Genomic DNA, 25,952 nt, shown 5'->3' with positions numbered 1-25,952 from the left:
CCTCCTGCAGTGCTACTCCTCCCTGCCCATCCATACACATACTTCTCTCCTCCTCCTCCTGCAGTGCTACTCCTCCCTGCCCATCCATACACATACTTCTCTCCTCCTCCGTCTGCAGTGCTACTCCTCCCTGCCCATCCATACACATACTTCTCTCCTCCTCCGTCTGCAGTGCTACTCCTCCCTGCCCATCCATACACATACTTCTCTCCTCCTCCTCCTGCAGTGCTACTCCTCCCTGCCCATCCATACACATACTTCTCTCCTCCTCCTCCTGCAGTGCTACTCTTCCCTGCCCATCCATGCACATACTTCTCTCCTCCTCCGTCTGCAGTGCTACTCCTCCCTGCCCATCCATACACATACTTCTCTCCTCCTCCGTCTGCAGTGCTACTCCTCCCTGCCCATCCATACACATACTTCTCTCCTCCTCCTCCTGCAGTGCTACTCCTCCCTGCCCATCCATACACATACTTCTCTCCTCCTCCGTCTGCAGTGCTACTCCTCCCTGCCCATCCATACACATACTTCTCTCCTCCTCCGTCTGCAGTGCTACTCCTCCCTGCCCATCCATACACATACTTCTCTCCTCCGTCTGCAGTGCGACTCCTCCCTGCCTATCCATACACATACTTCTCTCCTCCTCCGTCTGCAGTGCTACTCCTCCCTGCCCATCCATACACATACTTCTCTCCTCCTCCGTCTGCAGTGCTACTCCTCCCTGCCCATCCATACACATACTTCTCTCCTCCTCCGTCTGCAGTGCGACTCCTCCCTGCCCATCCATACACATACTTCTCTCCTCCTCCTCCTGCAGTGCTACTCCTCCCTGCCCATCCATACACATACTTCTCTCCTCCTCCTCCTGCAGTGCTACTCCTCCCTGCCCATCCATACACATACTTCTCTCCTCCTCCTCCTGCAGTGCTACTCTTCCCTGCCCATCCATACACATACTTCTCTCCTCCTCCTCCTGCAGTGCTACTCCTCCCTGCCCATCCATACACATACTTCTCTCCTCCTCCTCCTCCTGCAGTGCTACTCTTCCCTGCCCATCCATACACATACTTCTCTCCTCCTCCGTCTGCAGTGCTACTCCTCCCTGCCCATCCATACACATACTTCTCTCCTCCTCCTCCTGCAGTGCTACTCCTCCCTGCCCATCCATACACATACTTCTCTCCTCCTCCGTCTGCAGTGCTACTCCTCCCTGCCCATCCATACACATACTTCTCTCCTCCTCTGTCTGCAGTGCTACTCCTCCCTGCCCATCCATACACATACTTCTCTCCTCCGTCTGCAGTGCGACTCCTCCCTGCCTATCCATACACATACTTCTCTCCTCCTCCGTCTGCAGTGCTACTCCTCCCTGCCCATCCATACACATACTTCTCTCCTCCTCCGTCTGCAGTGCTACTCCTCCCTGCCCATCCATACACATACTTCTCTCCTCCTCTTCCTGCAGTGCTACTCCTCCCTGCCCATCCATACACATACTTCTCTCCTCCTCTTCCTGCAGTGCTACTCCTCCCTGCCCATCCATACACATACTTCTCTCTTCCTCCGTCTGCAGTGCTACTCCTCCCTGCCCATCCATACACATACTTCTCTCCTCCTCCGTCTGCAGTGCTACTCCTCCCTGCCCATCCATACACATACTTCTCTCCTCCGTCTGCAGTGCGACTCCTCCCTGCTCATCCATACACATACTTCTCTCCTCCTCCTGCAGTGCTACTCCTCCCTGCCCATCCATACACATACTTCTCTCCTCCTCCGTCTGCAGTGCTACTCCTCCTTGCCCATCTATACACATACTTCTCTCCTCCTCCTGCAGTGCTACTCCTCCCTGCCCATCCATACACATACTTCTCTCCTTCTCCGTCTGCAGTGCTACTCCTACCTGCCCATCCATACACATACTTCTCTCCTCCTCAGTCTGTAGTGCTACTCCTCCCTGCCCATCCATACACATACTTCTCTCCTCCTCCGTCTGTAGTGCTGCTCCTCCCTGCCCATCCATACACATACTTCTCTCTTCCTCCGTCTGCAGTGCTACTCCTCCCTGCCCATCCATACATATACTTCTCTCCTCCTCCGTCTGCAGTCCTACTCCTCCCTGCCCATCCATACACATACTTCTCTCCTCCTCTTCCTGCAGTGCTACTCCTCCCTGCCCATCCATACACATACTTCTCTCCTCCTCTTCCTGCAGTGCTACTCCTCCCTGCCCATCCATACACATACTTCTCTCCTTCTCCGTCTGCAGTGCTACTCCTCCCTGCCCATCCATACACATACTTCTCTCCTCCTCAGTCTGTAGTGCTACTCCTCCCTGCCCATCCATACACATACTTCTCTCCTCCTCCGTCTGTAGTGCTGCTCCTCCCTGCCCATCCATACACATACTTCTCTCCTCCTCCGTCTGCAGTGCTACTCCTCCCTGCCCATCCATACACATACTTCTCTCCTCCTCCGTCTGCAGTGCTACTCCTCCCTGCCCATCCATACACATACTTCTCTCCTCCTCCGTCTGCAGTGCTACTCCTCCCTGCCCATCCATACACATACTTCTCTCCTCCTCTTCCTGCAGTGCTACTCCTCTGCCCATCCATACACATACTTCTCTCCTTCTCTTCCTGCAGTGCTACTCCTCCCTGCCCATCCATACACATACTTCTCTCCTCCTCCTGCAGTGCTACTCCTCCCTGCCCATCCATACACATACTTTTCTCCTCCTCCGTCTGCAGTGCTATTCCTCCCTGCCCATCCATACACATACTTCTCTCCTCCTCCGTCTGCAGTGCTACTCCTCCTTGCCCATCCATACACATACTTCTCTCCTCCTCCTGCAGTGCTACTCCTCCCTGCCCATCCATACACATACTTCTCTCCTTCTCCGTCTGCAGTGCTACTCCTCCCTGCCCATCCATACACATACTTCTCTCCTCCTCCGTCTGCAGTGCTACTCCTCCCTGCCCATCCATACACATACTTCTTTCCTCCTCCGTCTGTAGTGCCGCTCCTCCCTGCCCATCCATACACATACTTCTCTCCTCCTCCGTCTGCAGTGCTACTCCTCCCTGCCCATCCATACACATACTTCTCTCCTCCTCCTCCTGCAGTGCTACTCCTCCCTGCCCATCCATACACATACTTCTCTCCTCCTCCTCCTGCAGTGCTACTCTTCCCTGCCCATCCATACACATACTTCTCTCCTCCTCCGTCTGTAGTGCTGCTCCTCCCTGCCCATCCATACACATACTTCTCTCCTCCTCCTCCTGCAGTGCTGCTCCTTCATGCCCATCCATACACATACTTCTCTCCTCCTTCTGCAGTGCTGCTCCTCCCTGCCCATCCATACACATACTTCTCTCCTCCTCCGTCTGCAGTGCTACTCCTCCCTGCCCATCCATACACATACTTCTCTCCTCCTCTTCCTGCAGTGCTACTCCTCCCTGCCCATCCATACACATACTTCTCTCCTTCTCCGTCTGCAGTGCTACTCCTCCCTGCCCATCCATACACATACTTCTCTCCTCCTCAGTCTGTAGTGCTACTCCTCCCTGCCCATCCATACACATACTTCTCTCCTCCTCCGTCTGTAGTGCTGCTCCTCCCTGCCCATCCATACACATACTTCTCTCCTCCTCCGTCTGCAGTGCTACTCCTCCCTGCCCATCCATACACATACTTCTCTCCTCCTCCGTCTGCAGTGCTACTCCTCCCTGCCCATCCATACACATACTTCTCTCCTCCTCCGTCTGCAGTGCTACTCCTCCCTGCCCATCCATACACATACTTCTCTCCTCCTCTTCCTGCAGTGCTACTCCTCTGCCCATCCATACACATACTTCTCTCCTTCTCTTCCTGCAGTGCTACTCCTCCCTGCCCATCCATACACATACTTCTCTCCTCCTCCTGCAGTGCTACTCCTCCCTGCCCATCCATACACATACTTTTCTCCTCCTCCGTCTGCAGTGCTATTCCTCCCTGCCCATCCATACACATACTTCTCTCCTCCTCCGTCTGCAGTGCTACTCCTCCTTGCCCATCCATACACATACTTCTCTCCTCCTCCTGCAGTGCTACTCCTCCCTGCCCATCCATACACATACTTCTCTCCTTCTCCGTCTGCAGTGCTACTCCTCCCTGCCCATCCATACACATACTTCTCTCCTTCTCCGTCTGCAGTGCTACTCCTCCCTGCCCATCCATACACATACTTCTCTCCTTCTCCGTCTGCAGTGCTACTCCTCCCTGCCCATCCATACACATACTTCTCTCCTCCTCCGTCTGCAGTGCTACTCCTCCCTGCCCATCCATACACATACTTCTTTCCTCCTCCGTCTGTAGTGCCGCTCCTCCCTGCCCATCCATACACATACTTCTCTCCTCCTCCGTCTGCAGTGCTACTCCTCCCTGCCCATCCATACACATACTTCTCTCCTTCTCCGTCTGTAGTGCTACTCCTCCCTGCCCATCCATACACATACTTCTCTCCTTCTCTGTCTGCAGTGTTACTCCTCCCTGCCCATCCATACACATACTTCTCTCCTCCTCCGTCTGTAGTGCTGCTCCTCCCTGCCCATCCATACACATACTTCTCTCCTCCTCCTACAGTGCTGCTCCTTCATGCCCATCCATACACATACTTCTCTCCTCCTTCTGCAGTGCTGCTTCTCCCTGCCCATCCATACACATACTTCTCTTCTCCTCCTCCTCTGTGCTGCTCCTCACTGCCTGTCCATACACATCCATCTCTCCTCCCCCTCCTGCAGTGCTGCTCCTCCATGCCCACCCATACATATCTACCTCTCCTCCTCCTCCTGCAGTGATGCTCCTCCCTGCCCATCCATACACATCCATGTCTCTTCCCCCTCCTGCAGTGCTGTTCCTCACTGCCTTTTCCATACACATCCACCTCTCCTCCCCTCCTGCAGTGCTGCTCCTCGCTGTCTGTCCTTCTCACTACAGTATTTACCACACTGAGGTCATGGTGTACATTTTAAAATAAAACATACAAATCTATTCCACATAAAATAATAATAGGATAGCAGCTAACACTATATTGCTGGGTACAACAAGAATGAATGAGTAAAAAAGGTGTAGCATGCAGTAATAGGCTGTTGTAAAGCGATCCAATTAAAGTCCACTACAAGATGAATCAAGGAATAACGGATAGAACAGCTGCCACCAGCACCCAATAATACTGACTCTTTCCCTCAATATAAGGGATATAAGCGATGAACAAAATCACACCAACGATCCTCCTGCACAAAATAGATCCACTTCACCAAGATTGCACTGATCCACGTCCCAGGATTGGATATCAGGGCTCAAGAGACCACCTTCACTCAACCAGGGAATCAATGGACGGACTCCGGCATCAACATTGACAATCACAGGGATGAAAAGAAGGGAATGCTCATTGCGCAGGCATCCAAATAAACATTTTATTTAATATAAAAGGCTCATACACTCATATAAGAGCTGTGAATAAGCAAGCAGACATATGGAAGCGACCAGCGTTTCCAACCAGTAAGATGGCCGCCATGTCCCGGTCTGCGTCCTACGTCACATGTCTTTTGCTCCACCCAGTTAAAATAAAAATTAACTTTGAATATTGGTGCAAGTGCTTGATTATTTTGGTGAATGCTATATAACAAAAATAGAAACTGCTGCCCATAACATTATATACAGATCTCAGTGCAATTCTGCTGTTTTCTATGGGCCCATGCCTAAGAACTACTGTAGTAAACATGTGCTGCACTGAGATCTGTAAAAAGCATGATTAGATTTTGATACTCTGCTACCATGCCATCCCACTCTTTTAAAAAGGGAACAGGAGCTGTGAAAAAAATACTGCCCTGGGATCCCACAATTGGCCAGTCATGTGATCAAAGGTCTAGGCAGGTTCTTAGGTCAAGCCTATCTGCTTGCCGACCAGCCGCCGCAGTTGCACTGCTGCAACATGGCTCGGCTGCGCGAATTGCCATCATGTTACGTTGCTTCTAGATTTGGCCACTAGGGGTGCGCACATGCCCCCTGTTCGCCCAAGGAGCCTATGCGAGTTCCCAGCGGTCGCAATCACCGCCAGGCTCCCGCGATCGCTCAGGGCACACAGAGAACTGGGATCTGTGTGTGTAAACCCCGGTTCTCTGAGGGGAGAACAGACAGGAGCTTGTCTGTTCATACAGAGTATGAACAGCGATCTGTCATCTCCCCTACACAGTCCCCTCCCCCCTTCAGTTAGAACACACACTAGGGAACACATTAACCCCTTGATCGCCCCCTAGTGGTTAACCCCATTTACTGCCAGTGACATTTTTACAGTAATCAATGCATTTTTATAGCACTGATCGCTATAAAAATGGCAATGGTCCCAAAAATGTGTCAAAAGTTTCCGACGTGTCCGCCATAATATCGCAGTCCCGATAAAAATCGCAGATCGCCGCCATTACTAGTAATAAAAAAAATTTATAATAAAAATGCCATAAATCTATCCCCTATTTTGAAGACGCTATAACTTTTGCGCAAACCAATCAATATACGCTTATTGCAATTTTTTTTTACCAAAAATAAGTAGATGAATACATATCTGCCTAAACTGAGGAAAAAAAATCGTTTTTTATATATTTTTGGGGGATATTTATTATAGCAAAAAGTAAAAAATTTTGCGTTTTTTTTTTAAATTGTCGCTCTTTTTTTGTTTATAGCGCAAAAAATAAAAACCGCAGAGGTGATCAAATACCATCAAAAGAAAGCTCTATTTGTGGGAAAAAAAAGGACGTCATTTTTGTTTGGATGCAACGTCGCACGACCGCGCAATTGTCAGTTAAAGCGACGCAGTGCCGAATTGCAAAAAGTGCTCTGGTCAGGAAGGGGGTAAAATCTTCCGGGGCTGAAGAGGCTATTCTCCTCTGTCTGCATTACAGACGGTGTGACCAAACAGCTGTGATTTTAGTTTCATGGCTGGTCACCGGGGGAGTATGAAGTGGATAATCCTAAAGAGTATATCCGGGTTCCTATTACCTTTTAAGACTTTGAGGGAGCACCAGAGGTTTTTTTTTTTTTTTTTGCTTTAAGGTGGTGTACATGTAAAGATCACATTTAAACAAATGCTCTGGTGATTGTGAAGCCATCCGTGTGCATGTTACAAGTATTATACATCTAGAGCTACCGTTCTGTAATAAAAGCCTCATATATGTTCAGCTTGGCATGTTTTACCGTTTCTTGCAGCTGCTTAGGCTCATAGCAGACATTCAGTCATACTTGCACTTAGTTCTAATGAAAAAGCCAGAGTGTGAAAAAAATCTTTATCATTAATTATTCAACGTTTCCTCTATAACAGTCTCAACATCATGGCAGACACTGAAGAAAAGAAGACCCTGGAGGACACAGAAAAACACTCCAAAAAGTGAGTCTTATGGTGGCCATACATGCTTCAATTTTTTTTAGTTCAGTTTATCTGTGATTCAATCAAAATGATGAAATCTGCGGAAAAAGAATAGCCATAACATCCTTTTCTGATCGATTCACTCTCAATTTCATTCAGATTCGATCAAACTAAGGCCGGACAGTCATTTGCATGATTCCCCCATCAACACAGACAGTGCTGACAGGGAATACCTCCTGCAGGGAAATTGTCTGCACCCCCCCCCCCCCCCGGGTGGGGGTAGGGGGAAGCAGGAAGCCTTCCCTGCCAGGAGAAGACAGTGTTTATCGCTAGTGGCTATAGCAAATCCGCCAGCTGGTTGTACCCAAGTTGATCAATTGATCAACTTAGTACATTCAGCCTGCCCATTAATGGTTCAAACTGTGTATGGCCTACCTAACTTGATTGGCCAGGGCGGAAAATTAACGATTTTGCATCGAAATACTTTGTTCATGAATACAATTGTATTTTAATTGATCAGATAATTCGATTACATGGTGAAGACAGAGATGTGATTGATGACTTCAAAAATTGTAATCATATCCTAACTATCAATTAAAATCCACTTCCTTGTGTGTGGCATGTTTTTCAAAAAGGTTTCTTGACTGTAGATTGAATATTCTGATTGGAAGAGATGAATCAGAAAAAAAAGATCATTTATCGAAGCATGTATGGCTACTATTGGAAGGACAAGCTGTTGTTATTGAAAGCGGTATTAAACCGCTGCGTTTTTTTTTTTTTTTTTTGCAACCTGCCAGGCAATGGCATAATGTGCTAGTATGCATCGCATACTAGCACATTATGTGAAACTTTCCTTAGAACTAAGCCTTCCAGCGCCACACTGTCACCGCTGAAATAATTCATGGAAACATAAAGGCTGCCATGCTGACCTTTTTATTTTTAAAATGCTCAAAAGCCTGGCCTGTCACACTACCGTGTTGCTTTAACATTTTGAGTCACTGATGAGCAACAAGTAGGCAGACAAGAAAAGACATCCAAGCAACTAGAATTTTCAGATAGAGGCCCTCCTGTGCCCTGGTCTCAGCACTGTCCCCTCTCTGAGCAAACTACCACTTAACTCACAAACTAAAACATGAGGGGGACATATTATAGTGCATAATCCTGTGGCAGAAGTAATCCTGCAGCTCAGAAGTACTGTGAAAATGCTGCTGAATCTTACCACAGTTGTTTCTATAAAATTGTTTTCTAGATAGCCGGGCGATGACCGATTATACACTATATTGTCAGTATTGGGACACCTGCCTTTACACGCTTATGAACTTTAATGGCATCCCAGTCTTAGTGCATAGGGTTCAATATTGAGTTGGCCCACCCTTTGCAGCTATAACAGCTTCATCTCTTCTGGGAAGGCTGCCCACAAGATTTAGGAATATGTCTATGGGAATGTTTGACCATTCTTCCAGAAGCACATTTGTGAGGTCAGGCACTGATGTTGGAAGAGAAGGCCTGGCTCGCAGTCTCCGCTCCAATTCTTCCCAACTGTGTTCTATCGGGTTGAGGTCAGGGGTCTGTGCAGGCCAGTCAAGTTCCTTCACTCCAAACTCGCCCATCCACGTCTTTATGGACCTAATGATATATATAAATGTACCTCCTCTTGTGATCTGACCCTTGCATAGGGTGGGCAAGACTTTTTTTAACAGACTACAATTTTGTAAACCTTGTGCCACTATCCTGTCCCCTAGTAATATTGGACATCACCAAACTGCAGACACCAACCCCAAACCCCAGGACTGCAAGGCTACAGTATTAAAGTGGTTGTAAACTCTGTTACACTACTTTTACCTACAGGTAAGCCTTTAAGAAGGCTTACCTGTAGGTACCATGAATATCTCCTAAACTTGCACAGTTTAGGAGATATTCAGTATATGCGCTTCTGCCGACGTCATCGGCGCATGTGCACTGAAGAAACAGGCCGCTGGTGCCCTTTCTTCAGTAGCCGAGCCGTGACCGGCAGCTCCTGTGCGCATGTGCAGGAATGATGTCATCGCGGCTCCGGCCAATCAGAGTGCCGGAACCCCGAACCTGGAAATAACCTCGGAGGAAGATGTTGGCCGTGTACTCGGAGTGGTGATGCAGATTCAGGGCATCGTTCTGAGGTAAGTATTTCATAATGAGGTAGTATGCGATGCATACAAGCTCAATATGCCTTTGTCTTGCAGGGTTTGTTTTTGTTTTTCCCAAGGTTTACAACCTCTTTAATAACTTAAAGTATTACTAAACCTACCACAGTAAAATCAGCAGTTTATATTTACTAAAATCATTGCATTGCCATGTTCTGTGTACTGTGGGAGACCAGATATGGTGAATGGAGGTTCTGGATTTAGTAACTCTTTAAGTCTTTTAGGTTTTGATTTATTTTAATTTCCTTCTCTCCTGTTTTGCTTTGTTGCCTGTTTTCTGCAGGAGGATCTACTTGGACTACAATGCAACTACCCCTCTGTCTGCAGAAGTGGTCAAGGCAGTGACAGAAGCTCTGCAAGAGGCCTGGGGAAATCCCAGCAGCAGCTACAGTGCAGGTGAGACTGGTGGACTTACACATGTAGTGGATCCAATACCGTTTCCCTAAGGCCCATGCACACTGGGTATTTAGCCATGGTGTATGGGGCTCTGGCATTTAGCTACAGGCTGAGGGCACATGTACACCTTCTAGCTCCTCTAACAGCAGCCCTTCAAACTCCTATAAGAGATAGACAGCTGAGTATCAGGCAACCAAGGGACAGTGCAGGCACAAGCTGCTGTCCCTCAATTAGCTGGGAAGGGGGAGGAAGGCGCAGGGCAGTGGATTGCTGTGGGGCTGTGTGTTTGCAGTCATGTACACAGCAAAGTAGTGTAGCAGCAAGTCTGCTCTAGTCCAGCTGGGAGGGCAAACAGAAGGGTGGCTCTATAGAATCCTGCAAGGGAAAGGAGACACCCTAAAACTGGAACAATAGGGTCAGGGCTCAGGGGACCAGCTCATTCAGTAGGAAAATAACTGCAGCAAGTCCGCATTGCATGACTCCAGATCAACTTTCTTTGTAAACATTCTGCAAGTCTGCTGCAAGTTCTGGTTCAGTTATGTTGTGCAATAGTCATCCCACCACAGGGGTCACTGTGGCTGAATTCTCATGCTGTAGACTTGCAGAGCTCTTGCTGTAGACTCACCACTGCAATTTTACTTTTGCTAGAGACTTGCCCTGCAAGTGTACAACTTGCCAGTGAAAATGTGCAGCAAGTTAACAGACTTACAAATCAAAACTGACACAAATTTGGGGCATGCTATCCTTGCTATCTGGGAACTTGTTCATAAGTCCAACAAAGATCAGTGCTTGCAGATAAAGGGTGCGAGCGTGGAGTGTATTCTGGTGGGGGGAGTTCCCTTGTCAGAACACAATAGAACAGCTAGGGAGATCTCTCCACCAACATAGCTTGTGTTGGTACGGCGATCTGTCAGTTTTTTTTTTTTTTGTTCAGCACGCTGGGGTAAATGAAAAAGAAACTGTGCAAACACATGTTTGCTTCTTTGACAGTTCGCATCTTGAAGGTTTGTATGTAAGGGACTTACTGTATAGCTATGCACTCACCAGACACTTTAATAAGTACACCTTGCTAGTACTTGGTTGGACCCCCTTTTGCCTTCAGAACTGTCTTAATTCTTTGTGACATAGATTCAACAAGGTGTTAGGAACATTTCTCAGAGATTTTGGTCCATATTGACATGATAGCATCACGTAGTTGCTGCAGATTTGTCGGCTGCATATCCATGATGTGAATCTCCCGTTCCACCACATCCCAAAGGTGCCCTATTGGATTGAGATCTGGTGACTGTGGAGGCCATTGGAGTACAGTGACCTTATTGTCCTGTTCAAGAAACCAGTGGTGAGATGATTTGAGCTTGGTGACATGGTGCATTATTTTGCTGGAAGTAGCCATCAGAAGGTGTGTACATTGTAGTCATAAAGGGATGGACATGGTCAGCAACAATACTCAGGTAGACCGTGGCATTAAAACAATGCTCAATTGGTACTAAGGGGACCAAAGTGTGGCAAAAAATATCTTCCACACAATTACATCACCACCAGCCTGAACCGTTGATACAAGGCAGGATGGATCCATGCTTTCATGTTTTTTACGCCAAATTCTGACCCCATCACCTACAGAATCTCACAAAAAGTACACGCCTCACATTTTTGCAAATATTTTATTTTATCTTTTCATGTGACAATGAAGAAATAACACTTTGCTACAATGTAAAGTAGTGAGTGTACAGCTTGTATAACAGTGTAAATTTGCTGTCCCCTCAAAATAACTCAACACACAGCCATTAATGTCTAAGAAACTGGCAACAAAAGTGAGTACACCCCTAAGTGAAAATGTCCAAATTGGGCCCAATTAGCCATTTTCCCTCCCTGGTGTCATGTGATTCGTTAGTGTTACAAGGTCTCAGGTGTGAATGGGAAGCAGGTGTGTTAAATTTGGTGTTATCACTCTTACTCTTTCATACTGGTCACTGGAAGTTCAACATGGCACCTCATGGCAAAGAACTATCTGAGGATCTGCAAAAGAAAAATTGTTGCTCTACATAAAGATGGCCTAGGCCAGTGATGGCGAACCTTGGCACCCCAGATGTTTTGGAACTACATTTCCCATGATGTTCATCTACACTGCAGAGTGCCAGAGCATCATGGGAAATGTAGTTCCAAAACATCTGGGGTGCCAAGGTTCACCATCACTGGCCTAGGCTATAAGAAGGTTGCCAAGACCCCGAAACTGAGCTGCAAAACGGTGGCCAAGACCATACAGCGGTTTAACAGGACAGGTTCCACTCAGAACAGGCCTCACCATGGTCGACCAAAGAAGTTGAGTTCACGTGCTCAGCGTCATATCCAGAGGTTGTCTTTGGGAAATAGACATATGAGTGCTGCCAGCATTGCTGCAGAGGTTGAAGGGGTGGGGGGTCAGCCTGTCAGTGCTCAGACCATACACCGCACACTGCATCAAATTGGTCTGCTTGGCTGTCATCCCAGAAGGAAGCCTCTTCTAAAGATGATGCACAAGAAAGCCCGCAAACAGTTTGCTGAAGACAAGCAGACTAAGGACATGGATTACTGGAACCATGTCCTGTGACCTGATGAGACCAAGATAAACTTATTTGGTTCAGATGGTGTCAAGTGTATGTGGCTGCAACCAGGTGAGGAGTACAAAGACAAGTGTGTCTTGCCTACAGTCATGGTGGTGGGAGTGTCATGGTCTGGGGCTGCATGAGTGCTGCCGGCACTGGGGAGCTACAGTTCATTGAGGGAATCATGAATGCCAACATGTACTGTGACATACTGAAGCAGAGCGTGATCTCCTCCCTTCAGAGACTGGGCCGCAGTGCAGTATTCCAACATGATAACGACCCCAAACACACCTCCAAGACGACCACTGCCTTGCTAAAGAAGCTGAAGGTAAAGGTGATGGACTGGCCAAGCATGTCTCCAGACCTAAACCCTATTGAGCATCTATGGGACATCCTCAAACGGAAGGTGGAGGAGCGCAAGGTCTTTAACATCCATCAGCTCTGTGATGTAGTCATGGAGGAGTGGAAGAGAACTCCAGTGGCAACCTGTGAAGCTCTGGTGGAAATTTACACTTAGGGGTGTACTCACTTTTGTTGCCAGTGGTTTAGACATTAAAGCGGGGGTTCACCCACACCGCCAAAAAAAAAAAATATTAAAAGCCAGCAGCTACAAATGCTGCAGCTGCTGACTTTTAATACATGGCCACTTACCTGTCCCAGGGTCCAGCGATGTCGGCAGGGGACGCCGAGAACCCGCTCGGTTTTCGGCAGCTGCCGCCGCCATCCTAGGTGAGGGAATCAGGAAGTGAAGCGTTGCGGCTTCACTTCCCGGTTCCCTACTCCGCATGCGCGAGTCGCGCTGCGCGTCCCAAGTGGTCCCCGCTCTCTCCTGGGAGCTGTGTGTTCCCAGCAGACAGCGCGGTGGGGACGAGAAAGGGCATAGACTCCCACGGGAGTCTATGCCGGAAGTGGGTGCAAATACCTGTCTTAGACAGGTATCTGCACCCCCCTCCCCCCTGAAAGGTGCCAAATGTGACACCGGAGGGGGGGGAGGGTTCCGAAAAGCTGAAGTTCCATTTTTGTGTGGAACTCCGCTTTTAATAGCTGTGTGTTGAGTTATTTTGAGGGGATAGCAAATTGACACTGTTATACAAGCTGTACACTCACTACTTTACATTGTAGCAAAGTGTTATTTCTTCAGTGTTGTCACATGAAAAGATAGAAGAAAATATTTACAAAAATGTATGTTTGCCTGCATTATTCCAGCAAAAATTACATTTAAATTACATTAAAAAAGACAGTATAATATAGACAGTCTAACATATTAGTTGCTGTGTTTTGTTTCAGTTCAAACTAATGTTTAGAATGCTCTTCTGCACAGGTATTAAGTTAGATTTAAAGTTCCAATCTAATTGCATGAATTGAATAGAAGTAAATCATAATGGGATGTATAAAGAAAGCAGGAAACCATAAATAAAGATGAGGCAACCATTCTTGTGTTTCAGTGCTTTAAGCTGTGCTTCTTTTCAGGCTGATACATAGTTAATGTAGGTCACAGGCCTGGTGTTTTAGGCCTATCACATTAACATGTTTCGTCATCTTCAATAACATTTGCTACATGTGTAGTTCACCAAGTGGAAGTCTTTAAAGTTTAAAAAGTAATCTTGCTAAAGTAGTTAAAGCTTGTCTACAGCTGTCGTACAAATGTAAGTCGTCTAAATACTCAGAATTAGCTGACCGCTCCAAGCAAAATGGCTGCTGTACAGAGAGACCACAGCTAGTCAAAGCTCTTTAGAGGTGCGGCGTTTTAAATGGAATGCAATAAAAAAAAAAAGTAAAAATGACATAAATAATAGGTGGGGAGTCACATGCCTGGGGTAAACCTGGCATTAAAGAAACATGCTGGTCTAAAAACTTTGACTCATTGACCTAGAATAAATATGCAGGTAGGGAGTTCTGACTTACCTGGCTTTTCTGATCTCCATATTTGTTATATGTCAGTCAGTATTAGAGGTAGAGAGTCAGTATAACAGTCAGGCAACTAGCATTTCTGCCCATATATTTTATATTTATTTATTGACAGGTTATTTTAATGGATATTTTGAATGTTAGATTAAAGGGTTTAGGTTAAAATAAAGATAATTCTTAGTGTCAGGTTAAAGGTTAAAATGGTTCTAAAGTGAAAACAGTTTTTTTGCCCTAATTCATTACTTGTCTCCTCTTACTGATCCAACACTGTCCTTGGCTGCAGCTCGCTCTTCTCTCATATTGGTTTAACATGTGACACTGAGGGCAGTGGGAGCCATTGGCTCCTGCTGTTATTAGTCAAACTCCTGTGAGAAGGGAGCGGGGGCATGGCTTACTTGCACTGTATGTGTCTATGGACACACACAGCCTGGATCGAGAGCACACGTGCATGGGTCCCCTCATAGCACCTGGGTTACTAAGGGGGTACTTAGAAGTAGAAGAGTGTAAAGCACGGACCGCCAAAGAACAGGTAAGAGACCACTGTTTGCAATATTGTTGCACAGAGCAGGTAAAAACAACATCTTATTTTAACCACTTGAGGACCGCCTCACGCCGATGTACGTCGGCAAGGCGGAATAGGCAGGCAGAATCACGTACATACACGTGATCTGCCTCCCGTGGGTGGGGGGTCCGATCGGACGCCTCCCGTGGGTGGGGGGTCTGATCGGACCCCCCCCTGGTGCCCAAGGCGGTCCTCTTTTGTCCCCCGGCGATCGGAGGTGAGGGGGAGGCCATCCGTTCGTGGCCCCCCCCTCGCGATCGCCGCCGGCCAATCAGAACATTCCTTTGCTGCTGTATGCTAAACAGCAGCAAAGGAAGTTATGTCATCTCTCCTCGGCTCGGTATTTTCCGTTCCGGCGCCGAGGAGAGAAGACATCAATGTGAGTGCACAAACACTACACCTCACAGTAGAACATGCCAGGCACACAAAACACCCCCGATCACCCCCCCCCCCCCGGAACACTGACACCAAGCAGTGTTTTGTTTGTTTTTTTTTTCTAATTACTGCATGGTGTCAGTTTGTGACAGTTACTGTGGTAGGGCAGTTAGGTCTAGGATACCCCCCTAACCCCCCCTAATAAAGTTTTAACCCCTTGATCACCCCCTGTTGCCAGTGTCGCTAAGCGATAATTTTTCTGATCGCTGTATTAGTGTCGCTGGTGACGCTAGTTAGGGACGTAAATATTTAGGTTCGCGTTTTATAGCGTCAGGGACCCCCATATACTACCTAATAAATGTTTTAACCCCTTGATTGCCCCCTAGTTAACCCTTTCACCACTGATCACCGTATAACTGTTACGGGTGACGCTGGTTAGTTCATTTATTTTTTATAGTGTCAGGGCACCCGCCATTTATTACCGAATAAAGGTTTAGCCCCCTGATCGCCCGGCAGTGATATGCGTCGCCCCAGGCAGCGTCAGATTAGCGCCAGTACCGCTAACACCCACGCACGCACCGTACACCTCCCTTAGTGGTATAGTATCTGAACGGATCAATATCTGATCCGATCAGATCTATACTAGCGTCCCCAGCAATTTAGGGTGCCCAAAAACGCAGTGTTAGGGGGATCAGCCCAGATACCTGCTAGCACCTGCATTTTGCCCCTCCGCCCGGCCCAGCCCACCCAAGTGCAGTATCGATCGATCACTGTCACTTACAAAACACTAAACGCATAACTGCAGCGTTCGCAGAGTCAGGCCTGATCCCTGCGATTGCTAACAGTTTTTTTGGCAGCGTTTTGGTGAACTGGCAAGCACCAGCGGCCTAGTACACCCCGGTCGTAGTCAAACCAGCACTGCCGTAACACTTGGTGACGTGGCGAGTCCCATAAATGCAGTTCAAGCTGGTGAGGTGGCAAGCACAAGTAGTGTCCCGCTGCCACCAAGAAGACAAACACAGGCCCGTCGTGCCCATAATGCCCTTCCTGCTGCATTCGCCAATCCTAATTGGGAACCCACCACTTCTGCAGCGCCCGTACTTCCCCCATTCGCATCCCCATGCAGTCGGCTGCATGAGAGGCATTTTCTTTATGTCCTCCCGAGTACCCCTACCCAGCGAACCCCCCCAAAAAAAGATGTTGTGTCTGCAGCAAGCACGGATATAGGCCTGACACCCGCTATTATTGTCCCTCCTGTCCTGACAATCCTGGTCTTTGCATTGGTGAATGTTTTGAATGCTACCATGCACTAGTTGAGTATTAGCGTAGGGTACAGCATTGCACAGACTAGGTACACTTTCACAGGGTCTCCCAAGATGCCATCGCATTTTGAGAGACCCGAGCCTGGAACTGGTTACAGTTATAAAAGTTAGTTACAAAAAAAAGTGTAAAAAAAAAAAAAATATATATATATATATATATATATATATATATATATATATATATATATATATATATATAAAATAAAAAAAAAATAGTTGTCGTTTTATTGTTCTCTCTCTCTCTATTCTCTCTCTATTGTTCTGCTCTTTTTTACTGTATTCTATTCTGCAATGTTTTATTGTTATTATGTTTTATCATGTTTGCTTTTCAGGTATGCAATTTTTTATACTTTACCGTTTACTGTGTTTTATTGTTAACCATTTTTTTGTCTTCAGGTACGCCATTCACGACTTTGAGTGGTTATACCAGAATGATGCCTGCAGGTTTAGGTATCATCTTGGTATCATTCTTTTCAGCCAGCGGTCGGCTTTCATGTAAAAGCAATCCTAGAGGCTAATTAGCCTCTGGACTGCTTTTACAAGCAGTGGGAGAGAATGCCCCCCCCCCCACCGTCTTCCGTGTTTTTCTCTGGCTCTCCTGTCTCAACAGGGAACCTGAGAATGCAGCCGGTGAATCAGCCAGCTGACCATAGAGCTGGTCAGAGACCAGAGTGGCTCCAAACATCTCTATGGCCTAAGAAACCAGAAGTTACGAGCATTTTATGACTTAGATTTCGCCGGATGTAAACAGCGCCATTGGGAAATTGGGAAAGCATTTTATCACACCGATCTTGGTGTGGTCAGATGCTCAGAGGGCAGAGGAGAGATCTAGGGTCTAATAGACCCAATTTTTTTCAAAAAAGAGTACCTGTCACTACCTATTGCTATCATGGGGGATATTTACATTCCCTGAGATAACAATAAAATGATTTAAAAAAAAAATGAAAGGAACAGTTTAAAAATAAGATAAAAAAGCAAAAAAATAATAAAGAAAAAAAAAAAAAAAAAAAAAGCACCCCTGTCCCCCCCTGCTCTCGCGCAAAGGCGAATGCAAGCGTCGGTCTGGCGTCAAATGTAAACAGCAATTGCACCATGCATGTGAGGTGTCACCGCGAATGTCAGATCGAGGGCAGTAATTTTAGCAGTAGACCTCCTCTGTAAATCTAAAGTGGTAACCTGTAAAGGCATTTAAAGGCTTTTAAAAATGTATTTAGTTTGTCGCCACTGCACGTTTGTGCGCAATTTTAAAGCATGTCATGTTTGGTATCCATGTACTCGGCCTAAGATTATCTTTTTTATTTCATCAAACATTTGGGCAATATAGTGTGTTTTAGTGCATTAAAATTTAAAAAAGTGTGTTTTTTCCCCAAAAAATGCGTTTGAAAAATCGCTGCGCAAATACTGTGTGAAAAAAAAAAATGAAACACCAACCATTTTAATCTGTAGGGCATTTGCTTTAAAAAAATATATAATGTTTGGGGGTTCAAAGTTATTTTCTTGCAAAAAAAATAATTTTTTCATGTAAACAAAAAGTGTCAGAAAGGGCTTTGTCTTCAAGTGGTTAGAAGAGTGGGTGATGTGTGACATAAGCTTCTAAATGTTGTGCATAAAATGCCAGGACAGTTCAAAACCCCCCCAAATGACCCCATTTTGGAAAGTAGATACCCCAAGCTATTTGCTGAGAGTCATGTCGAGTCCATGGAATATTTTATATTGTGACACAAGTTGCGGGAAAGAGACAATTTTTTTTTTTTTTTTTGCACAAAGTTGTCACTAAATGATATATTGCTCAAACATGCCATGGGAATATGTGAAATTGCACCCCAAAATACATTCTGTTGCTTCTCCTGAGTACGGGGATACCACATGTGTGAGACTTTTTGGGAGCCTAGCCACGTACGGGACCCTGAAAACCAAGCACCGCCTTTAGGCTTTCTAAGGGCGTAAATTTTTGATTTCACTCTTCACTGCCTATCATAGTTTCGGAGGCCATGGAATGCCCAGGTGGCACAAACCCCCCCCCAAATGACCCCATTTTGGAAAGTAGACACCCCAAGCTATTTGCTGAGAGGTATAGTGAGTATTTTGCAGACCTCAATTTTTGTCGCAAAGTTTTGAAAATTGAAAAAAGAAACAAAAAAAGTTTTTTCTTGTCTTTCTTCATTTTCAAAAACAAATGAAGAGCTGCAAAATACCGTATTTATCGGCGTATAACACATGCCGGCGTATAACACGCACCCCAAGTTTAGGAGGGAATTTTAAGGAAAAAAACTTTTAGGAGGGAAGTTTAAGGAAAAAAAACTTACATTTAAATGCCCATCAATGCAGCCTCATCAGTGTTCATCTTGTTAGTGCAGCCTTGCCCCAGTGTCCAGTGCAGCCTTGTCAGTGCAGCTTTGCCCCAGTGCAGCCTTGTCAGTGCAGCTTTGCCCCAGTGCAGCCTTGTCAGTGCAGCTTTGCCCCAGTGCAGCTTTGTCAGTGCAGCTTTGCCCCAGTGCAGAATTGTCAGTGCAGCCTTGCCCCAGTGCAGCTTTGCCCCAGTGCAGCCTTGCCCCCAGTGGTCAGTGCAGCCTTGTCCCCAGTGCCGCCGACATACACAAGTTTAGTGTGTATTTTTAAATATGGCGCCACGGAGTTCGGAGGGACTTGGCGGCGCTCGTTCAGCTGAACGAGCGCCGCCGAGAACACAGTGACTGGGCGGAGCCGAGATACACATAGCCGAGGGTTCTCGGCTCTTCTCGGCGCCGTTCACAGTCATGCCCAGTCCCTATGATGGACATAACAGAGGTCCAATGGCAGGACTGGGTGGGACTGTGAACGGCGCAGAGAAGAGCCGAGAACCCTCGGCTATGTGTATCTCGGCTCCGCCCAGTCACTGTGTTCTCGGCGGCGCTCGTTCAGCTGCAGCTGAGCTGAGCTTTGCTCACCAAGTTGGAGATTCCGCTTTATGTTTAGTAATACTTTGAGGCTAAGGTATTGTTTTCCTGTATCCATTCCATTTCAGGATGTATGGCCAAGCAACTAATAGACAAAGCCCGGGCACACATTGCCAGCATGGTAAAAGGAAAACCAGAAGACATCATCTTCACCTCTGGAGGAACAGAAGTGAGTCCAGCAATAGCAATGTTTTTTTTTTTTTTTTTTTACGTTTCTGTCAACCAGAAAATGTACAATTATCTATTTTAGAAATGTAAAATGATGGGAAGGAAAAAGCGCGAAATAGATTAACACATATAAATATGTTCTTTCATCACTTCTAACTGCAACTATCTCTGTTCTAGGCCAACAATATGGTATTATTTTCGGCTGTGGAACAATTCAATATAAGAGCCAAAGAAAGTTCCAGTAACGGTGTGGACAAGGCACTGCCACACATCATTACTTCCAATGTGGAGCATGATTCTATTGTACTACCTCTTCAACACCTGCAGAGGGCGCACAGAGCCGGTACTTGTTTAATTGCTTCTAATGCCAATGTAACCTTACAAATTCTGCCATTCCTGTCCTGTAACACAGTACTATACACCTGCTGGACCAACAAACTGCTTCCAGGCTTCATAATGTTAATATGTGCAGCTGCAATACAAACAAGATGTACAATGCACCCATGTGACATGTACTCTTATACAATACAAGCACATTGTGTATTCTAGAGCAGTGCTTCAGGCTTTCCATTATTTTGCACAGATGATTGGATCAGTTTCACTGCCTTAGTAATTACCACAGCCGTTTCATCTGAGGGAAATCCTGAAAACATGACCTGTTGGGGTGCTTTGAGGACTGGAATTGAGAAACACTGTTCTATATGATGCAGAAACAATTATGATTGATATATTTCAGCATTTCATTACTTTCCTCTGTGCTTATTGAATGTATTTTTACAAAGCAGTATGTAATACATGGGAAAAAACTCAATTTTCTATTTAAATATTTAGTTCTGCAGTCAACAAAGCTAAAAATTGAAGCAAGAGTCCGCCTCATTTTCCAGCCTGGAGCATGTCCACCATCATCTAGCCCTTTCCTCTCTAACTTAACTGTCCCTGGTCAATCCCTTTCATTCGTTGGACTTCAGACCTTTCAATCATGGAGGCTCAGCATCACATATGGGCATTACTTAGGGCTGTCTAAACACAGTCTGTCTAGGAACTTCTCCTCCAGGCTGAGAAGGAATTTTGATATTTCCATAACCCCCCCCAAGTATCAGCAAATATCAGCGCACTGCTTGCGTCAGGGTTGAGGGCTGTTGAAATTAATACTGAGGCAGGGAGTTGTGATGTTTTTAGGTAGCTATGTACAGCAACCTACTGATCCCTCACACCAGCCATGATCTGCCTGCATTGCAGATGAAGTAAGGCATGTAATTAAACCAGACCTTTTTTTTAATTATTTCATTAGCATGTTGATAAAGCAAGAAAGAAAAGATGGCAAAATATAAGAACTTTATAATGCCTTATGCACACAGACACTTAGACACTGCTCCTGTGTGCTGAGGGTTTAATTCCAAAGTGCTTTTTTGGAGTTTGGGGAGCCACATATGTCATGTAAAACCTCCAGTACAAGTGAACAACTGTACTTGGCCTTGCTCAGGTAAATGCCAATGGCGTCTGTGTGCATGAGGCCTAAATCAGATTGTACAGTAGGATTGTAACATATACCCAGCTTTAAATTTATTAGTCTCAAGTTCTTTTTTTTGTATTGTGATTTGATGTCTATTTGTTACATTTTGTAGCCAGGCAAAGTGAAACCTATGTAATAAGCTATTTTTTGCCTAAGCCCCTTTCACACCAGTGGACTGATCAGGTCCACCTGTCAGTTTTTTAGGCGGACCCAATCTGACCCTCCAGTCTGCTCTATGGGGTGGCTGGGGTCAACGGACATGTGTCTGTTGACACCCTCCGACCGGATCAGATCGGATGACAGTCGGGTGTAAACGGACAGGTAGTCCATTTACATCCGACCATCCATAGAGGAGAGCGGGCTGTGTCTGCTCTGCAGAAGCAGTGTGGACATGGACCAGCCATCTGCCTGCTCAGTGGAGATCAGCGGACAGATTCCCTGCTAAGCACACAGACTCCAATGGAGCCCCCGGTGTGTAAGGGGTCTATAGGTGCTGTCCAATTATGTGGAGAACCTCTGCAGAGAAAATGTACATAGGTTGAAAAAAGACACAAGTTCATCTAGTTCAACCAATAGAAAAAAAAAAACAAATCAATAGATAACCTCCATATACACAATCCTATACCCACAGTTGATCCAAAGGAAGGCAAAAACAGTTTATGCCCTCTGTTTAAAATCAGATACTGTGTGAGCCACCACTACTTCTCTTCACTGACTGATCATTCACTCATGTCAAACAGCCAGGATAGTGGATGTGATTATTCAAGAATCATATCAATGTATTTATTCAGCCCGTGAATGACAGTTCCTTTAGTCCCTAAAATTATTTGACTGAATGTTAGTATTTAAGGAAGGCACAGCTTTACCTTTGGGATTTGTGCCCTAATTTGTTGCACAGTTTTTGTTTAAGACAGCGTCTTCTAGATGATTTTATGTCTTCTTTGCTTATTCCTCATCCAGAGGTGACTTTTGTGCCAGTATCCACTACTACGGGACGAGTGGAGATTGATGATGTTATTGCAACTCTTCGTCCTAACACATGTCTAGTGTCTGTCATGTTGGCAAATAATGAAACTGGCGTTATCATGGTGAGTATTAGTTTAGTGGTACCTAGTACTGGTTTGGATACATGTTCATGTTTTTTTTTTAGCTGTTCTTTATGGTGTGCTTTTTTGTAGTAAAATAGGAAATTATTTTTATTTGTTATGTAAACACTTGCAACCCGTTTATGATCAGAGATTTTTGCTGCCCAGAAGCCCAGACCATATTTAGTAGTATTAGCGTGTGTCTATAATTTGACAATAACTGTGACTAGTTTGCTTCATTTTTTCTGTATTTTAATGCTATAATTGTATCTGCGAATTAGAGTATTAAACAGAAGCACACTGCCATCTTTAGACTGAGGTGACATCTGCAGGCTGAAGAAATTTATTTTGTGAAGGGACCTCTGTCTTACATGCTATCACCATGATTGGCTATTTTGGCAATCCCCGCCAAATAGCCTAAGTTGACTGGCTGAGATAAAATCAGTGTGTGAGGCAGCAGGAGGGGTCATATGAATGATAGTATATTCGCTGCTGAGATCATTGTTATAGCATTTGCCGTCGGACAGATTTTCTGTCACAGAGATAAATAGGAGGTTTTGGTTTTACATAAATTTTAACAATGTGTAACGGTGTTATATTTGTAAAAAAAAAAAAATTGTTTAAGATGGAAATGCTCTTTTAAAGGGCTAGGGTACCAACATTACTACCAATTCGTTTTTTCATTATGTGGGTACATTGAACACCTGTTTATGTGGGATTTGAGCGTTCAACTATGAGGAGTTATACAGTATGTGTAAGCTCCATTGACAAGTGCCTATTATATTACTTATCTGATTTCTTCTTTTGCAGCCTGTGGGTGAACTGTCACAACGGCTTGCACCCATTTCTAAACAGCGTGCTAGCCAGGGGCTCCCCGCAATCTTGTTACACACAGATGCAGCACAGGCACTGGGAAAGATCAGAGTGGATGTTCAAGAACTACAAGTCAATTATTTAACCATTGTGGGACACAAGGTACTGCTAACAGTGACAAAGGCTTTTGATGCTTGCCATGTTTATCCTATATTGTCTCCTTGTCTATGAATGACCTACAGATTGAGATCCTGACATGCTGTATGTTGTATGATTCTTTTCCAGCTTAATCACTTCCTGATTGATCACCCAGTCTGGCCAATTACTAAAAAACTAAAAACACAGTCCCTGGAATTTATAAGGAGTTTGTAGATACTCTTTAGAAGTCTGACTCGGGGTAATGTGACAAATGGTAGAACTTGCAACAGATTCATGTACGTGTCGCTAAGGTGCATGTGAATCTGTCACAACTCTGACAGAACCGTGGGAAGCCTTTCTCCTGCAATATTAGGGAATTTTGTATTGGAAAAAAAATTAGGGGATTTTACAGACAGAGAAGATATTTGGAGAAGTTTTGATAATAATGGGAGAGTACCAGATATCAGTCCAGAGGAACCTGAAGAAATTTTGTTGTAGAATTGCCCTAAAAAAAGTCTTATTTATTTTCAATTTCTTTATTACTGATATGGCTCCATAAAGTAAAAGTGTTGCAAATTACTACTTGAGTATGTTGCATGTGTAAGTACTAACAAAATGTTTCAGGGTTTTCATTAATTTGGCGCAAGGCTTCTAACACCAGTAGAAATGTGTTGCAAATGCCTTAATAAATTCCCAAAGTGTGTTTATTGAATGTAGATGTGTGTCAGCCAGTTGATCCCTCCAGAGACAATGGAAGGAAACCTTTATGCCTAGTACACATGAGAAAATCGGAGGACTGACTAATCATGGTTTTTTGCATGCTCCTCGCATGTCGAATTTGAGAAATGAAAATGAAAATTCTTGTACGATCCAGTACAACTTCCCGCGTGCATAGCTATGTAGTAGTGTGCAATTGGAAGTTATGTCATGTACGTGTGACCTATATCTGTGTATAGCCAAATATATATCTGAGTGTAGTTGCACATTCGTGTGCTGCTCTCCGATCGTTGAATCAGTCTTTTCACATGTATTCGGTCATTGTCATATTCCAAATGGAGTTTTTGACAGATGGAATGCAGGAGTCAGCACGTCAAATTGCCATCCTTGGTGTTTTGGCTATCAGGAATGTCTTTAAACAGAAGAAACCAGGAAGGACATGATGCAAGCAGTGGCTTCTGAATCGTCAGAAATATTTTCACATGTGTCTTCTGAGAGAGCTGCAGGAGAACAACCCAGATGATAATAGGAATTACCTTACGGATGAATGATGAGTGTTTCCAAGATTTACTGTGAGCCGTTACACTGTTCATCCGGAAAAAGGACATTCCAATGTGGGAATCCATTAGTCCCAAATAAAGGCTAATCAGCACTCTACTTTACCTGGCAACAGGGAGAAGCCTACAAGACCTTAAATTCTCAACAGTCATTTCCCCACAAGCTCTTGGAAAAATTATCCCTGAGGCCTGCAAGTCACTCATTCAGGCATTAAAGAACAAGTACTGGTATATTAAGGTAACGTGCATTCAATTGCTTTGTTTTTTTAAATGACCTCTAAATGTGTTTTTTTTTAATAATCATATGTTTATTTCCTTTCAGTTTCCCAGCAACCCACTGGAGTGGAAGGAGGTTGCCAACAATTTCCAACAACATTAGAACTTTCCAAATTGTGGGGGAGCCATTGATGGCAAGCATGTGCATATTGCACCACCACCAATGAGTTTCTGTATATAGATATTGGAAAGAATGGGCGCAATTCAGATGGTAGTGTCAAAGAACAAACAGAATTCTGTAAGCGCCTAAAGCATGCATGCTCAACCTGTGGCCCCCCAGCTGTTGCAGAACTATGAGTCCCATGAAGCATTGCATGACTGACAGTTACATGCATGACTCCCAAAGGCAGAGAGAGGCATGATGGAACTTCTGCAACAGCTGGAGGGCAACAGGTTGAACACCCATGGCCTAAAGAATGGAACACTCAACTTGCCATCTTGTGATGAAATAGTTGAAGAAATGAACTTTGCATTTGTGGCAAATGATGCTTTTGTACTCAACAAACTCATAATAAAAACGTCCCCAGGAGAAACCTTACACGAGACCAGAAGATATTTAATTACAGGTTGTCCCATGCATGCATGGGACATGAGTTGTGGAAAAGGCCTTTGGCATCATGGCCTACCGATTTTGACCTTTTCTTACAACCATAATTTTGCGATATACAAAATTGACTCACTTGTACTTTGCTGTTGTGTCCTGCACAACTATGCTCAGGGGTACAAGACATCTGTGCCATTTGCAATAGACCCAGATAGTCCTGCAGCAATGCCTGGGAGTAGTATTCACGGAGAAAGTCATGATTGCATAGAGGGACTCACTGGACATCCCAGACCCACCAATACAAAATGCTCAGCAATGCGGGCTGGACTACATGCAGTATTTTGTTGGCAGGGGGTTAGTGCCCTGGCAGGATGACATGTAAAGGTCACATGTCAACTTGTACAAATAAACCACGGTCTTTTACAGTACTGTTGTTCTTCTGTTTTCTCTGTGAATTTTAAAACCTATGCATTAATACAAGTTA

The 25,952-nt window shown here is 45.3% G+C and overlaps 1 protein-coding gene across 3 annotated transcripts in view; it reads left to right on the top strand.

The window, feature by feature from the left end:
* The window catches only part of SCLY (selenocysteine lyase), a 53,005-nt gene that overhangs the window by 3,791 nt on the left and 23,262 nt on the right, over positions 1 to 25,952 (top strand). For all 3 annotated transcript variants that reach the window (XM_073625700.1, XM_073625699.1, XM_073625701.1), the window contains exons 2-7: positions 7,352 to 7,417; positions 9,860 to 9,972; positions 19,726 to 19,826; positions 20,003 to 20,168; positions 22,299 to 22,426; positions 23,234 to 23,398. In XM_073625700.1, coding sequence (XP_073481801.1) covers positions 7,362 to 7,417; positions 9,860 to 9,972; positions 19,726 to 19,826; positions 20,003 to 20,168; positions 22,299 to 22,426; positions 23,234 to 23,398 — 729 coding nt within the window. In that variant the 5' untranslated portion in view covers positions 7,352 to 7,361. The remainder of the gene's footprint in view (positions 1 to 7,351; positions 7,418 to 9,859; positions 9,973 to 19,725; positions 19,827 to 20,002; positions 20,169 to 22,298; positions 22,427 to 23,233; positions 23,399 to 25,952) is intronic.

The sequence above is a fragment of the Aquarana catesbeiana genome, linkage group LG04, assembly GCF_042186555.1.
Source record: "Aquarana catesbeiana isolate 2022-GZ linkage group LG04, ASM4218655v1, whole genome shotgun sequence".
Taxonomy (NCBI): Eukaryota; Metazoa; Chordata; class Amphibia; order Anura; family Ranidae; genus Aquarana; species Aquarana catesbeiana.
This window is presented reverse-complemented; position numbering and strand designations above follow the sequence as displayed.